The sequence below is a fragment of the Perca fluviatilis genome, chromosome 18 (assembly GCF_010015445.1).
Source record: "Perca fluviatilis chromosome 18, GENO_Pfluv_1.0, whole genome shotgun sequence".
NCBI lineage: Eukaryota > Metazoa > Chordata > Actinopteri > Perciformes > Percidae > Perca > Perca fluviatilis.
The window spans coordinates 28,283,196-28,298,666 of NC_053129.1; the positions used below are offsets into that span (position 1 = coordinate 28,283,196).

At 39.4% G+C, this 15,471-nt stretch overlaps 1 protein-coding gene across 5 annotated transcripts in view; it reads left to right on the plus strand.

The window, feature by feature from the left end:
* The window catches only part of fam184ab (family with sequence similarity 184 member Ab), a 176,219-nt gene that overhangs the window by 79,566 nt on the left and 81,182 nt on the right, over positions 1–15,471 (plus strand). For all 5 annotated transcript variants that reach the window (XM_039782367.1, XM_039782369.1, XM_039782368.1 and 2 more), the window contains exons 7-9: positions 2,970–3,105; positions 5,642–5,823; positions 9,566–9,751. In XM_039782367.1, the coding sequence (XP_039638301.1) occupies positions 2,970–3,105; positions 5,642–5,823; positions 9,566–9,751 (504 nt within the window). The remainder of the gene's footprint in view (positions 1–2,969; positions 3,106–5,641; positions 5,824–9,565; positions 9,752–15,471) is intronic.

The following is a 15,471-nucleotide window of genomic DNA, read 5'->3' on the forward strand; positions in this document are numbered from 1 at the left end:
TATCTCCACCGTTAAAAATAAAGTTGACATGTGCTCGGGGGGAATTGGTTAAGTAGGTCTGTTTTGTTGTTATGATATTCTGTGAAGTTGGTGTGAAATTATCACTGATTGCACAGAAGACAGGATCCCCCCCCCATACTGAGAATACGATCAAGGTCAGCAGTGGTTGGTGTGCCTGGAGTTAATAATTTCATTCGTTTTCAGATTCAATTAACTGTAACCCAGATAAAGAAACGACAACAGAGCAACAGAGCAGAGAGCTTGAAACCAACTTCACTTGACAGCTCTCCTAGATACTCTCATTTGATACAAGGCTGAAAAACACTAATCTAATCTAATTTGATCCTGTCTTTTTTTAGTCTTTCATGCAGTACATATCTAATACAAATCTCTTGTATTGTTACTAAGGTAAAATCACAATAATCTTTCAACTCCTGTTGTGAGATAATACATTTTAATTTTAACTTTAAGCTCACAGCAGATGTTTTATTCTTTGTTTTGATCTTGAAAATACATAGGTCACATTTTGCCTGTAGTTAGTAATCATTTGGTTTCCATAAGGTAGAATTTTGCTCAAACAGAGTGACATTTTAGACTCTCTTCACTAAGTTTCTTTTCACTCTGGAAAATTAAAATGTTGTACCAAATCAAAATGTTCCCGATTCTCAGGAGGCATAATTACTGTACCGGCTGTACTTCATGTGTAGAAATAGTAGCATCAACATATCAACTTAACGCCGGTCGAAATAACTCGTAGTTGGTGTCAGGATGCTACAGCTTCGTGCTTAAGTGTTTTCTGTCATCCTCCTTTTAGCTTATGATTTAGTAGGCAAATCTCCAGAGAAACGCAAGCAAATGATGGCTTGGAGTAACTGAGACAGACCTAATTAATCGCGACTGTTCACAAGCTTCTGTAGGAATATGCACGCCAAAAATTACAAATCATCCCCCAAGTGAAATACTCCACTGAAGCTATGTGAAATTGCTACTGTCACTGTCTTTGGACTAAATACTTCACTCTCAGGTAAAGCCTATCTGGACTGGTTGGTGGAAGCTTTTAGCAGGATGAAACAATAAATCATCTAAAGCACAGTTTTCAAGGCCTTTAATATTTAAATGGCAATGCAGGAGTCAGCCATGTCCAATAAGGGTGATTGACAGAAGTGAGGTTGTGTGCGTGTGTGTGTGTGTGTGTGTGTGTGTGTGTGTGATTTGTTTTACTGTTTAAATATGATGATGATGAGTGAATCAGAGGTAATGACTAGATGTCGGCAACAATGGGATTCCTCTTTTAGCCCAGATAAATCAAGAGAGATGCAATTAATTTACCTTTTAGACTATTTTTACATTTCCTCCGGCTCCTTCAGCGTCAGACACACACACACACACACACACACACACACACACACACACACACACACACACACACACGTGCACGCAATCAGAAATTACTGATCTTTTCTTTTATAAGAGTTAAAATAACGTCAGACTTCACCTTTAACTGCCTTTTTTCAATTGGTACTCACTTAACGTACAGTTACACATCATAACTTTAACAATCACAATGAAATGGGTAACCAAATTTTTACCCAAACTTTAACTTAATTCTACTACTAACTTACTCCTAAAACCAAGTCGGAACCATCAAACAGCCATTTGAAGTTGTGGGGAACGAAATGGCCCTCCCTCTTAAGATCTAAAGCCCACATTGGTCCCTACATAGAGACATAAAACACACAGACACATATTTAAACACTGCACTTGTGAGGACTCGTATTGCCCTAATCTTAACCTTGTTATATGTTAATAACAACTTGCATAACCCCAACCCCTGCCCTTTACCCTGTTTTGAACCTTAAACCTGAAATCAAGTCCTATCCCTCAAACAGCCTTTTGAAAAAGTAAGGACCGGACAAAAACTGTCCTCACTTTCTGAAAAAATTGTAACCCTTCAGGTCTAAAACCCCAACTGGTTTTCACAAAGATGTACGAGACGGACAAATTATGTCTTATCTCAACCTAGTGGTCACAAAGTCCTGCTACCTGCTTTGGGCTTATCAGGGAAATTGGTACACACACACACACACACACATGATCACACACATCACATCTAATTTGTGTGTGACTCATCAGTGGTTAATATCACACTGAGGTTTCTTTGTCTTAGCCGTAGCAGCTGTAATTAAGTTTGAAGCAGGCCGTTTGATAGGATTGAAGGATGTGAAATTGCCCCTCATGAGTTCCTACAGAGTGCTAAATCACACAGCTACTGTACTGTAATGTGTTTGTGTGTGTGTGTGTGTGTGTGTGTGTATGTGTGTGTGTGTGTCTGTCTGTCTGTCTGTCTGTCAAATCCCTCCATGCAGTCTAGTTCTTATTAATGGAGCAGCAGTCAGCATTTACATTCTTGATCCTCAGTATTAGTAATATGCTACCAATATGCTTCTTTCTTTGCAAACTAGCCTTGCCAATCCGAGTGGTCTGAAAACTCGCTGTTGGCGTCAGATTATAGATCTACAATTTATGCAATTTCAACAAAATTATAACTTAAACATATATCCTTTTTTTTGTTTACTCAAGTTTAATTTACTGCTCCTTTTTGTAACATTAACCCTTTCTGTCACACGCCAATAACTGCATAATGGATGCATTGTACTTTGTTTTTTGAAGTATGACTAATCAAAATGTCTGCATACCTTCAATGCCAATGTTTCCTTTTTTGCAGTTCAGTTTTTTCTCAGTGCAAAGTTTTATTTTCAATGCCAAAATCTAAAGTTACTGTCCTTTCACTATAATTTGACTTGTTGATTGACAGGGATGCACATCATCAGTTCACCTAAACAGAGGTCTGGTCACTTTGTTCCATTCTATGTAATGTTTCTCATGGCTGCCCCGCTCTACTGTACTGTATTTGTTAACAGAGTTTTCTTTCTTCTCCTCTATTCTGTATTGATTTGACTCCTCTGCAGGACTTAACCAAGCAGCTGGACGAGGTGACCCAGAACTCCGAAATTGTGGAGATCCGTCAGAAGGAAGCCGAGTGTGAACTGGAGGCAGCCAGAGACCGAGTTCAGCAGCAAGCAACTGAAATCCTGCTTAAAGCCAGTAAGACCCTTCTCTTCTCTCATATGGACTTGTTTTCGTAATGCTGGTGAATACTTGCACCCCGCGCTACCCACAAGACACTCCCTGGGCTTGTCGTGCAAACACATCAAACATATCCAATAACAGCTTCTCTCATCTTGTCTGAGGCATCATGGCCCGGAACACTTTAATGGCGTAATGCTGTACTTCCAAGCTAATGGTATTCCCAGTCCCGCTGAGGCAGAAGAAACCCTTCTCACATCAATTACGCCCAGTTTAAGATGTGTGTTTGTGTGCACTCATGTTGGGTACATTGCAGTGGTGGGAGAAGTATTCAGATCCTTTACTTAAGTAAAAGTACTAATACCACACTTTTAAAAATACTCTGTTACTAGTCCTGCATTGGAATTTTTACTTAACTAAAAGTATTTAAAGATCATCAGGAAAATTTGCTTAAAGTATTAAAAGTAAAACTACTCAGTACAGAAAGATCCTCACATTTCGGAAACTGGAAACGTTCAGTCAATCAACTGTGTTTCATTAGCTAATCATTTCAGCTGGACTTGTAGCCCTATATATTGTTGGGTAGTTTAATTTATAATAAAACATATTTTATAAACTACATGTGTTTTGTGTGCAAAGATCTCAATTTGTCAAATATCTAGTAACTAAAGATGTCAGATTACAGTTTTTTTCAATTGCTTAAACACTATTTTTCAGAACACTACACGCAATTAGCACAACCAACCACACACCCAATTAGCAGAACACCTCAGACCCTTTGCAAAATGAAACACTATACACTAATTCATAAAAAAACTATTTTGTTACCATATGAAACACACACGTTTCATATGACTTAGTTCTGTTTGAACCAGTTACACACTGCTGTTGCTAACCTAAAACACTTTTAGCAATTCTACTTCTCAGTGATCAGAGTACTGTAAATGAATTACACAGAGAAAGTGCAAATATACAACAAGTTCACCACACACTACACAAGACCAATGCTGCAGACTGAGGAAAATATCATTTATTTCTCTCCATATACCCAAATGAGTCAACATGTCAACATGGAGAATCCCAACAAAACATGTCCCATGTTTTCATGCTATAGTACTACAGTAGTGTGCATAACACTGTTAGCTCAGCAGACAACAGACAAACATAAAATACTGTATCCAGTACAGGCTAAAATTACAGTAAAACAACAACAACAAACAAACAAAAATATCTGAAAAGAACAGAAAATACTAGACTTACCTGCTGCATTTTTATAGTGCTTAAACCTGATTGGTGTGTCTTCAATTAAGCAATCATGTGTTTGGGCACCTGATAGCTCATAGGTGTGGTAATTTGAAAGCACTGAGCTTTGGAATTGCAAGGAAGTGACATCATAGCATGACATACTTCTGTGTCTAATGTATAAAAGTGTGTTTAGTGCTTTGCAAATCACTGTGTGTATTGTTTTGCAAAAAGTGTGAGGCTGACATTGTGCTTATAATGGTGCACATCTGGGCCAATGTTTTGCTCTTTGAGTGTAAGGTTTTGATAATTGTGTAATACTTTTATTTCAGTGTGTAAGCAATCGGCAAAAACTTTAATGTAGTGGAGTAAATATTAGTAAGGAGTAATACTTCCCTCTAAATGTAGTGGTGTAGAAGTAGAAAGTGGCATCAAAAGAAAAGACTTGTTGTTGTTGGGGTTCACATATTGTGAAGCTGATTTATATTTGCTAATAATATTGCTAATAATATGTTGGATTAATGTTAAGATATTTAAATTCTATATATATATATATATTTTAGTGGCTCCCCTGCAGTAACTCTGAGGACCCCCTAGGGGTCCCGGAACCCCTGTTGAAGATGTCTGTTTTAAAGGGACCAGTGGTTGTTTTTTTTCTGTTTGGGAGTGTTGGTGGTAACTTGTATTAAAGGAAAATTCCAGTTAATTACAACTTGGGTCTTATTTTTGTAGCGTTGGCCATCGTTTTTTAATTGGTCACTAAAGTAATTGTTGATATCTGGAACCATGGCAACATTGCTATATTAGCATGTGATAGGGCAAGAGCAGTCATACTGTAACAGTGTGTGGGCTGGACCGCAGCAAGTACAGTAGGTGAAAGTTGAATCAGGAAGTTGCCTCGTCAACTGTGGTGGATGTTTACAACCAACATCAATCAGAGCTTCGCAGGCGGGATTAAGAATGTCGACATCATCTTCCTGCATAGCTACCTAGCTAACTACGTTCATGAAAAATAGTGACATGAAAATAGCCACAAAAATGGCAATGAGATTTACGCAGCTGTAGAGGTTGTTTTAAGTCAAAATACAGAAATAACTCTTAAACCCTAAAATGTATTTGATTGCCCTCAAAAAACGTAACATGACGTTGACCAAGCAAGCAATGGTAAATGACATCGTCAGGAAATGCTGACAGTTTATTAGCTTTGGTTGCAAGATCAACAAAAAAACAGTCCAAGAATGACAATATGCAGATGACATCGCTTTACTCTTTGCATTCTGCTCACTCATCTGCTGGCTCTGCCCTGCCATAGGTCAGATAAGCAGCCTGCAGGCTACCCAGATGACCCAGGAAGCAGCCATCAGGGACCTGGACAACGAGCGGAGCCGGCTGAAGGACAAAGTGCTGAGGATGGAAGAAGAAAGGGAGTCCCTGCAGAGCCAGAGCCAAGCCCTGGACGAAAGACAGAAACAACAGCTCCTGTCCCTGGAAAAGGTGTGTGTGTGTGTGTGTGTGTGTGTGTGTGTGTGTGTGTGTGTGTGTGTGTGTGTGTGTGTGTGTGTGTGTGTGTGTGTGTGTGTGTGTGTGTGTGTGTGTGTGTGTGTGTGTGTGGTGGGTGGCGTGTATGCAATCGTGCGCGGTGTGTGGTTGTATTCACTTCAGACTGGAATAACACTGTTATGAATAACCAATGTGAGACATCAAGATGCTGTGACTGAAGTTTTTTGGTCGACTTTGCTCAAGACCTGTTTTTTTCATTCTTCAAATACAGTTAAAATATTCAGTGCTCATATTTCGGAGAAAGGTCCTTGTATAATAAACCAAAGTCAATTCATACCACCAAGAGAACTCAAGCAAGTGATTAGCATGCATTTTAGTAGTTTAAGATTTAACATTGGTCTCCACGCAGATTTGTTATTTCGAGTAGTAAGTTTGTGTTCGCTGTTTTCCTCTTGTGACCTTAACTTCTCAAAACTCCTTAAAATTCAGCCTTTTGGAGAGAAAAACCCAAAGGTAAAAGGCCATTTGTTGGAGCTATGAAGCAATTCTAATACTTACTTACCTCAAAACTGATTTATTTCTTCAATTCGATTTGGTATTTCATTTTTTTCTTATTTATTTGAGTTTTGCAACACTGACATTTCTGTTCCTTTACAGAGTAATCCTCTGGAGAGGCTGATGTTTTGCCCAAAGTACGTCTTTATAGATGTAAAAGAACAATTTGACTTGAATTATTGTCTTTTATGGAGAACACAAAATGTTAAGGCATGAGCATATAGCTGTATAGAAAGCATTCAAATAGTTTTTCTTTCTTCCTTTACCTTTCAGAAAACCAATAGCTTCTTTTAATCATTCTGTTGCAGAAAAGTTCCAATAAATCTTAATGGTCCCATGACATGCTGCTTTTTGGATGCTTTTATATAGACCTTAGTGGTCTCCTAATACTGTACCTGAAGTCTCTTTTATATAGACCTTAGTGGTCCCCTAATACTGTATCTGAAGTCTCTTTTATATAGACCTTAGTGGTCTTCTAATACTGTATCTGAAGTCTCTTTTATATAGACCTTAGTGGTCCCCTAATACTATATCTGAAGTCTGTTCTCTTTTATATAGACCTTAGTGGTCCCCTAATACTATATCTGAAGTCTCTTTTATATAGACCTTAGTGGTCCCCTAATACTGTATCTGAAGTCTCTTTTATATAGACCTTAGTGGTCCCCTAATACTGTATCTGAAGTCTCTTTCCCGAAATTCAGCCTTGGTGCAGAATTACAGCCACTAGAGCCAGTCCCACAATGAGCTTTCCTTAGTATGTGCCATTTCTGTGTCTGTAGCTTTAAATGCTATTGAGGAGGAGAGAGGGGGGGCAAGGTGGAGGGTGGGGGTGTGGCCTTGACTTTGCCACTTTGCTCATTTGAAAGCCATGATGTCTCTCTCTCATGGGTGGGCCAAATTCTCTGGGCGGGCAAAGCAGAGAAAGAGGAGGTAACCTTGCTCCTTATGACCTCATAAGGAGAAGATTCCAGATCATCTGAGCTTTCATTTTCTCAAAGGCAGAGCCGGATACCCAGGGCTCGGTTTACACCTATCACCATTTCTAGCCACTGGGGGACCATAGGCAGGCTGGGAGAACTCACATTTATGTTAAAAAACCTCATAAAGTGAAATTTTCATGCCATGGGACCTTTAAGTATGCGATCAGTTGTAAATTATGAGCAAAAAGAAGCAAAAATGGATATGCATTCATCAAACTGTTAAAGGGATCAAACCTGTCGATCACTGCATTTATAAACTCTGGAAAAAAAGAAAACGCTCCTCTTTTTAAAAACAAAGAAGCTTAAAGGCCAAATTATTTAAGGAACAGTGTAGTCAGCAGACCAACCACAGCTGATGGTAAATGTCAAGTGTTGCTGCTTCATGTGTGTTTTCCAATCCCTTTATCTCTGACATTTGTGCTGTGTAATCCTCTGGGAGCTGGGAGTGTTCGCCCACAGAGCGAGGCTGCTGTGAATTTGAATGTCTTCCTGAGGATAAGCGAAGATCTCACACGACTTAAACTTAGGCACCTTCCTGTTACGGCAGCAGCAACGTCCCTCAGTGCTCAACTCATTTCTGATACTACTTTAGTATTACTTGCAGTAATCTGGCGATTGGTGAGGACACTGTTGCTGGGGTGTTTTCTAACCTTAAAATCGTTAAGTTTATAAAAAAAAAAAAAAAAAAATCTGGTAATGTCAAAGTGGGTTTTCCACTGTGAAGTGTTTTCCAACTTCTTTGCCTTAAGGAGTGATTGTTGGTAAAATAAGCAATATCAGCAAGCTGGGAGAGAAAGAACATTTCAGATAATATTAGTGCTATGACTTAATCATAGAACGTTGTGGGAAAGTCATTACATTAACGGGAGGTGTTTCTTTTCCCTTGTCTCTTATTAACGTTTTCTTTTCCTGGGGCGACCTCTAGCTCACCCAGTGAGAGCGTGCGCCCCATGTAGGCTGAGGCCTTTTCAGCGGCCCGGGTTTGAATCCGACCTGCGGCCCTTTGCTGCGTGTCATCCCCCACCTTTCCTGTCTATCCACTGTCACTACAAATAAAGGGAAAAAAAGCCCCCAAAAATAATCTGTAAAAAAAAAAAATTCTTTTCCTCATCTACTGTACGTTTTTTGATCTTGCTTTCCCCCCTTGTCCTCTCTCTGCAAAAGGATAAATTAACCTCCCAAGATGTTGTCATGCTCTGTTGTTCATATTATCCCCCCTTTCGGTTTGTTTGCCATATGACAACACAACAGTCTTGCTCAGTTTGACCAGCTTGATGGACGTTTTTTGGTAGATTTCCAAAACAGCCCTCTGGTTTCAAGTGATTAGTGCACATCAATATGATCCCTGGTGGGAAATTAAAGTGGGTTTTTTTTCATGTTGTTGCCAATGTCTGATATATTCAATAAGCTGCCAGATGCTCACTCGTTTTAAAATGACTGGTATAGGCCAATTAGAGTATACATGTTTTAGGACAGGCTGTAGGGGATGGCTTAAAGTGTTTTGGCAACAAGAGAAAACTGTGTTCTATTATATGGCAAGCAGCTGTACATGTTGGTCGATGAGTCTCAATGATCAAATTGAATTGTTAATGTGCCATCTCAGGACACAGCTGTAAAGATTTGCAGCATCTCTTTGAGTTTTTGTTGGTAGGGTTATGTTGCTGACTGATTATAGGCTCGATAGCTCCATAATTAATAAGCCTTTTACCAATAATCCCAAATCGATTCTGGAACAAAATGTTCTGTGTTCAGCTTGTTGGGTTTTGGTCCTTTAGGAATAACAAATATGAATATGGTGAGAAACAGAGAGAATGCAGGATTGATTCTTTGGCTGTCACTTTAGTGAACACTGTGTGTGTGTGTGTGTGTGTGTGTGTGTGTGTGTGTGTGTGTGTGTGTGTGTGTGTGTGTGTGTGTGTGTGTGTGTGTGTGCGTACGTGTGTGTGCGTGTGTGTGTCTCTGTGTCTGTCTGTCTGTCCAAGTAAACTCTCATTTTGTCTCATGTTCTGAATGAAAAAAGAAGTTGAAACGGGAAACGTATGAAGGGAACCTTTGACAGTTCAAGGTGTTTGTGAAAACACCTTGAACTGTCAAAGGTTCAATAGTGATGTTGATTTAACTGTTTTTTTTAACTTCAATAATTGCAACAACTTTTCAAAAGTCAATGACTAATCGTGTTAAATAATCCTGATTTTCGTCAGACCATTCAAGATGAGAAGTCGTCCCACGACAAAGAGATGAACAGTGTGCGAGCTCGATCCGAAGAGGAGGCCAGCCAGTTGAAGGAGAGCCAGGCTCGAGCTCTGGAAGAAGTCGCCAAGAAACACAGAGTGACCCTGGAGAACGCTCTCAACAACGCCGAGAAGGACAAGAACCGCATGCTGGCTGTGAGTACACAGACATTACCATATACTCATGGCCTCCAAGGTTTGACCAATACAGCATGCAGGGCTTGTAACAGCCAGACTTCTAACTGCATTGCTTAGTAGCGCTACAAGGTGGTGCCTCCCTCTGTTACTATGGCGATGTACTAGTGTGAAGACGTGCCGCTGCAGTCTTCTCTCCTCAGACGGACCGACACCAAAGATCCGGTAACACTTTACTTGACACATTAACCCTAACCCTAACCATAACTTGTCATGACAAAATCCAAATGACACTTAATGACAGAAGCGTTATGTCATAAACGTTTATGACTTGTTTATAATGTTTAGGACACGTTCATGACAGTGTCATGTCACTCTTATGTACATACCTTCAAGTAAGGTGTAACCAAAGATCCTCTATAACCAAAGATAGCGCATTTCAAGCAGCACCAATGGTATGGAACATTAGATATTTTCACAGGGAAAAGACATGTTTAGCATCACGGAGATTAGTTAGTTGTTAGGGCGTTCATGAACGTTAGATGACGTTAGCTTATCTGTGTTCGCAAGAGTTTGGTCCCGAGACAGAAACAGGAGATATGTGGCTTTTGAAGAATTTGTCCAATATTTACTTTGGTGATTATGGGGCGAAGGAATCGGTCATTATCTGTGTTCACGTTCACTTCAGGACTTGGCGAAACCCACGTGCCAAAGACACAGGAAGCTACTCTGAGTTGGGGCGTCCAGTAGGGCTGAACGAATAATCATTTTCAAAGCGATTTGAAAGAATGCGATTAGCTAATCGGGTAGGCCACAATTAATCGAATGTGCACTAGTTAGTTGAATGTTTGGTGTAACATTTGGTTTAACATTATTTATTCCTCTTTTTATTATTATATTTACTTTTTAAAAATGTTTTTAATAAGATAAATGCTGGAATAATGTTAGATATCACTTGGAACGCTGGTGATATGACGCTGGAAATTCATATCTATGTTCCTCGCATAGATATAGAGAAGATATAGAGCAGTTTTGATGGTGTCTCATGTTATAATGTTCCATGACATGTTTTATCTTTTACACAGACAATATTGAACTTCAGCTAAACTTTAAAAAATAATAATCGCAAATCGAATCGTAATCGCAAAATCTGGCAGGAAAATCGCAATTAGATTTTTTTCTTTAAATCGCTCAGCCCTAGCGTCTAGGGTCTAAACCGTCTCTGCCGACACATATCAAAAGAGATTTCACTAACGAGTTGGTGTAGGTTATGCTATATGTACTACTGCTCATGTATGATATGTAAATATAGCACCGTGGAGACCTGGCATTGTATATGGTCGATGTTGTAGAGTAAAGTGTCAGCGTAGAATCTCCGTTCAGTTGTTTGTCGACTCTTTGAGCTAACTGGCTAACTGCTAGCTCTACCGACCTACGCCATTCACGTTACAGGCTGACGTTTGCCTTTCATGGATAACTCTACATCTGTGTTGTTTATCTCGAATGTGATGGACCGTCATTCATTATTTAATGCCAACAAAAGAACCCATGGAAAGAAAATAATAATAAGTCTGACAGAGGGTGCATCAGATGGTGAGCTCCCCGGGCACAATCAACAAAAATCCACAAGATTAATTTTCAGATCGCTGCGTCTTTGTGAAATCAGCGTTTATTGCTCAAAGCTGGAGGGAAACAAACAGCTGTATGTTTTTAATTGATCCAGCATCATCAAGCTCAGGGCTCATCTCAAGCCATAAAGATGGTGTCCTTGGGATGCTTGTTTCCCCCAGTGATTTAGAAGTATTACTCTCTTTATGGACAACAGAGGTAGAAAGTAACAAAGTACATGTAGTACAATAGGTAATATCAAACATTCTCTATAACTAATTACACACTGCACCAATGGTATGTCACGGTACACACTTCCTGTCTCCTATTTGCATTATTTATTGATATTTTCTTTTGCTAACATTAGATATTTACACAGCTAAAAGCCATTATGACATTTTTTGTCAGGGTGGTTTGCGAACGTTAGTTGACCTTAGCTTATCTGTGTTGCCAGATCTCGCGAGAGTTTGTTGCTGAGACAGAAACGGGTCTCAAACAAAGCTTGTTTTCTCCTGATACATGTGCGTCTGAAAAATGTGGCTTGTGAAAAATGGCTCCAATATTTGTCGTGGCAGTGGCGAAACCCACATGACACAGATACAGGAAATAACTGTGAGTTGGTTCTAAACCGTGAGTTGGTTCTAAACCGTCTCTGGTAATATTGATCAACTTTATACTTTTACTCTACATTTATCGGATTGTTGTAGTTACTAGTTACTTTACAGCTTTTAAAAAATGGCATAAAATAATGTGCATTGTAATCGTCTCATAAAACATGTTTTGATATAGATTTAAGTAACCAACGATATACAAAGTAGTTACTGTTAGCTTTATCTCGCCCACATACAACATTCTCGACATCTCTCCTTGTACTGATACTTTAAGTACATTTCATTATTGACTTACATTCATTTACTTTTAATGTAACATTCTTGTATTGGTATTTTTATTTAAAGAAAAAAATATTGTTTTTGTGGCAACATGGGGACAGCAAAACACACTGCCTTTAACTTTGTCATATTAACACCTTTTATAGTTGTTGTTGTTGTTGTTGTTGTTGCTGCTGTTGTTGCGAAAGTGTTAGCAATTAGTTGCCTATTTATGCATCCAGCAAACAATGAGCAACATTAGCATTAATTTGGAGTTGTGTTTTTGGAGACTTGTCGAATATCCACTATCTACTCTCCTTTTAGCTCTGTTTTTGATCTCTGTTAACTCCTTAAAAAAAAAAAAAAAAAAAGATCTGACTTTTTAGCTGCTACATGTTCCACAATGTTCACCAGGTAGTCACAAACTACTGTGTAATATGAATCACGATTTTTTTAGCTTAGAATTGATATCACGATTCTCTGCCACGATTTTTTTCTCACAAAGTGTAATGTTTATTGCACACATGAACCATGACAAGACCAAACAAATTGGCAGTACCAAACTTAGATATTTTTTTTTGGCACCTATAGCACATTGCGCATCACCACAAGCCTGTAAACATAGAGGCTTTACTGAATAAAGAAAATAAAGTACATACTGGCCATTTAAGTACAGTAGGCTACCAAAAACAGGGACATATAACACATTGAACTAAATATGGCCCTGATACAGGCTCTAGCTGAACTCCTTGAACATGTCTTAACATAATTAAATGTCAATGTCAAATGCTTTCAATAAATGTATTGAAGGAGAAAAAAAAAAATCAAAGTCATTTAAAAATTAAATCGCAAACAGGGGTGAATCGAGATCGCGATTTTATAACTATTTATCGTGCAGGCCTAGATGAGAGCGGTGAGAGTGAAAACAGATAGAGAGGGCTGTAAAACCAAACAATGAGCTGAAAGATGTTTTTATGCTCCGTACAGCTGAGCGGAACAGCACACATTCTTTGTGGGTTTCATCACTATGAGATTGAGCAACTACTATCACATTACATGAAGTAATTTCATTTATTGTTAATATGAAAATATTGAGTAGCGCAGCTTAAAGTCAAGGATCTTAATACTTGTTTCACTACTGGATGGATACAAGTAGTGACACATTGATAAACACCTTTTGTAATTTCACAATTTCCACTATTCCTGTTGTCCAATATGTACGATTCTCAGGAATGAGACATTGAAAATACAAGCTGTCTCTCTCTCAGTCTCTCTGCATTCTGGAGTTGTTGCCTGCCAAAGAAATTTGGATCTGTCACACTTCAGTCTGTTGATGTTACACAGTACCTGTTAATGAATGAGATTATTGATTATAGATGACAGACATCCTGTGGTGTCTGCATATGTTTTGGTTTGATCAACACCATACCGCTAACCACAGTCATATTGTGTGTGTGTGTGTGGCGGTACATTATATTGACCCTGACACTGGACATTAGTACCCAACCCTAGCCTGGTTGACACCAGACCCTTCTCAGTTGTAACCGAGAGTGGGTCTGGGAAAGGTTAATTGACAGTTCATTTCCAAAGGGGCGTCACCAACGGATGCCCCTCAAATGCCTCTGGGCGCAATTGGATAGTCCTTCAACCAATCAGACCAACGATCTGGGTGACTCTGTGCTTCGGTAGCCGTCATGTTGAATGTAAACAAAAAGCTGCTTGCCGTCGCTGCGCTATCATAGTCACGTAAAGCCCGCCTCTGCGGTTGTGATTGGTGCCTCGATATTGGGGACATTGGAAATGGGCTTGAATGGGCTCTTGGCCAGACTGACTTGCAGAGCAAATCTCAAATTTGTCGGAAGTTCGTCAGGGTTTACCCAGGCTAACCCATCCCTATAAATACAGTTAATTTTTTTGTGGCCGAGTTTTTATTGGTCTTTGAATGAAAACTCTTTCAATTTTGGGGGTAACAATATATTAACATAAACAAGGCATAGTCCAAAATGCATATGTACATGTCTCCTTTCTCGTCCAAAGTTTTACAGTAAAAAAATCAACGGAGTACAAAAGTTCAGATAAACAAAGTATACAGTACCTCTTGAATTCTAACTAATTAAAGGTCCCATGACATGGTGCTCTTTAGATGCTTTTATATAGACCTTAGTGGTCTCCTAATACTGTATCTGAAGTCTCTTCCCGAAATTACAGCCACTAGAGCCTGTCCCACAATGAGTTTTCCTTAGGATGTGCCATTTTTGTGTCTGTAGCTATTGAAGAGGAGATGGGGGGGGGGAGGTGGAGGGTGGTGGTGTGGCCTTGACCAACTGCCACTTTGCTCATTTGAAAGCCATGATGTCTCTCTCTCTCTCATGGGTGGGCCAAATTCTCTGGGCGGGCAAAGCAGAGAAAGGGGAGGTAACCTTGCTCCTTATGACCTCATAAGGAGAAGATTCCAGATCGGCCCATCTGAGCTTTCATTTTCTCAAAGGCAGAGCAGGATACCCAGGGCTCGGTTTACACCTATCACCATTTCTAGCCACTGGGGGACCATAGGCAGGCTGGGGGAATGCATATTAATGTTAAAAAATCTCATAAAGTGAAATTTTCATGCCATGGGACCTTTTTAAATGTATTATTACCTCCATCTAAAACTACAGTTTATAAAGTATAACCATAGTCAGAGAGGATACAGCAGCACTCATTTACTTCTCAACAGACACTCTGCCAGCTGGTTGAGGGATTTCAGCGGGTAACCGGTCGCACGCCTGCCTCTCTAACCTCTGAGCCCACTCCACATTGTTCACTGTCTGTACAATCTGTTACAAGAGCTGGAAGGACGCCATGAGCTCTCGGTTCCTTGAGACTCTACTTAAATTGTAGATTTGTAGTGTCTAAATGTTGTTGAAGCGTTTCTGTCTCGATATGAATGCAGTTGTTGAAGGAAATAGGGAGATTTTTGGCATTGAACTACAGATAATGTCCATATGTTATATATTTATTCTGAAACGCCTCTGATTATTTTTTTCACCGTCTGTAAAAAAAAACAACAACACAGTTTTCAGTTGGTAGCCTTGACTGTAAAAGCTAATATGCAAAGAAATTGAGTCATATTTCTCTCTGGTTTTAAGGAAAAAGCTAGATTCTGGTGATGAATATGGCAAAACAGCATATTATATCAGCTAAAGGTGCCGTTATGACTGCAGATGTAAATATGTTAATAAAAAGGCTTTTCACTGCCATCATTAGGGACAGTGGCCATACTGT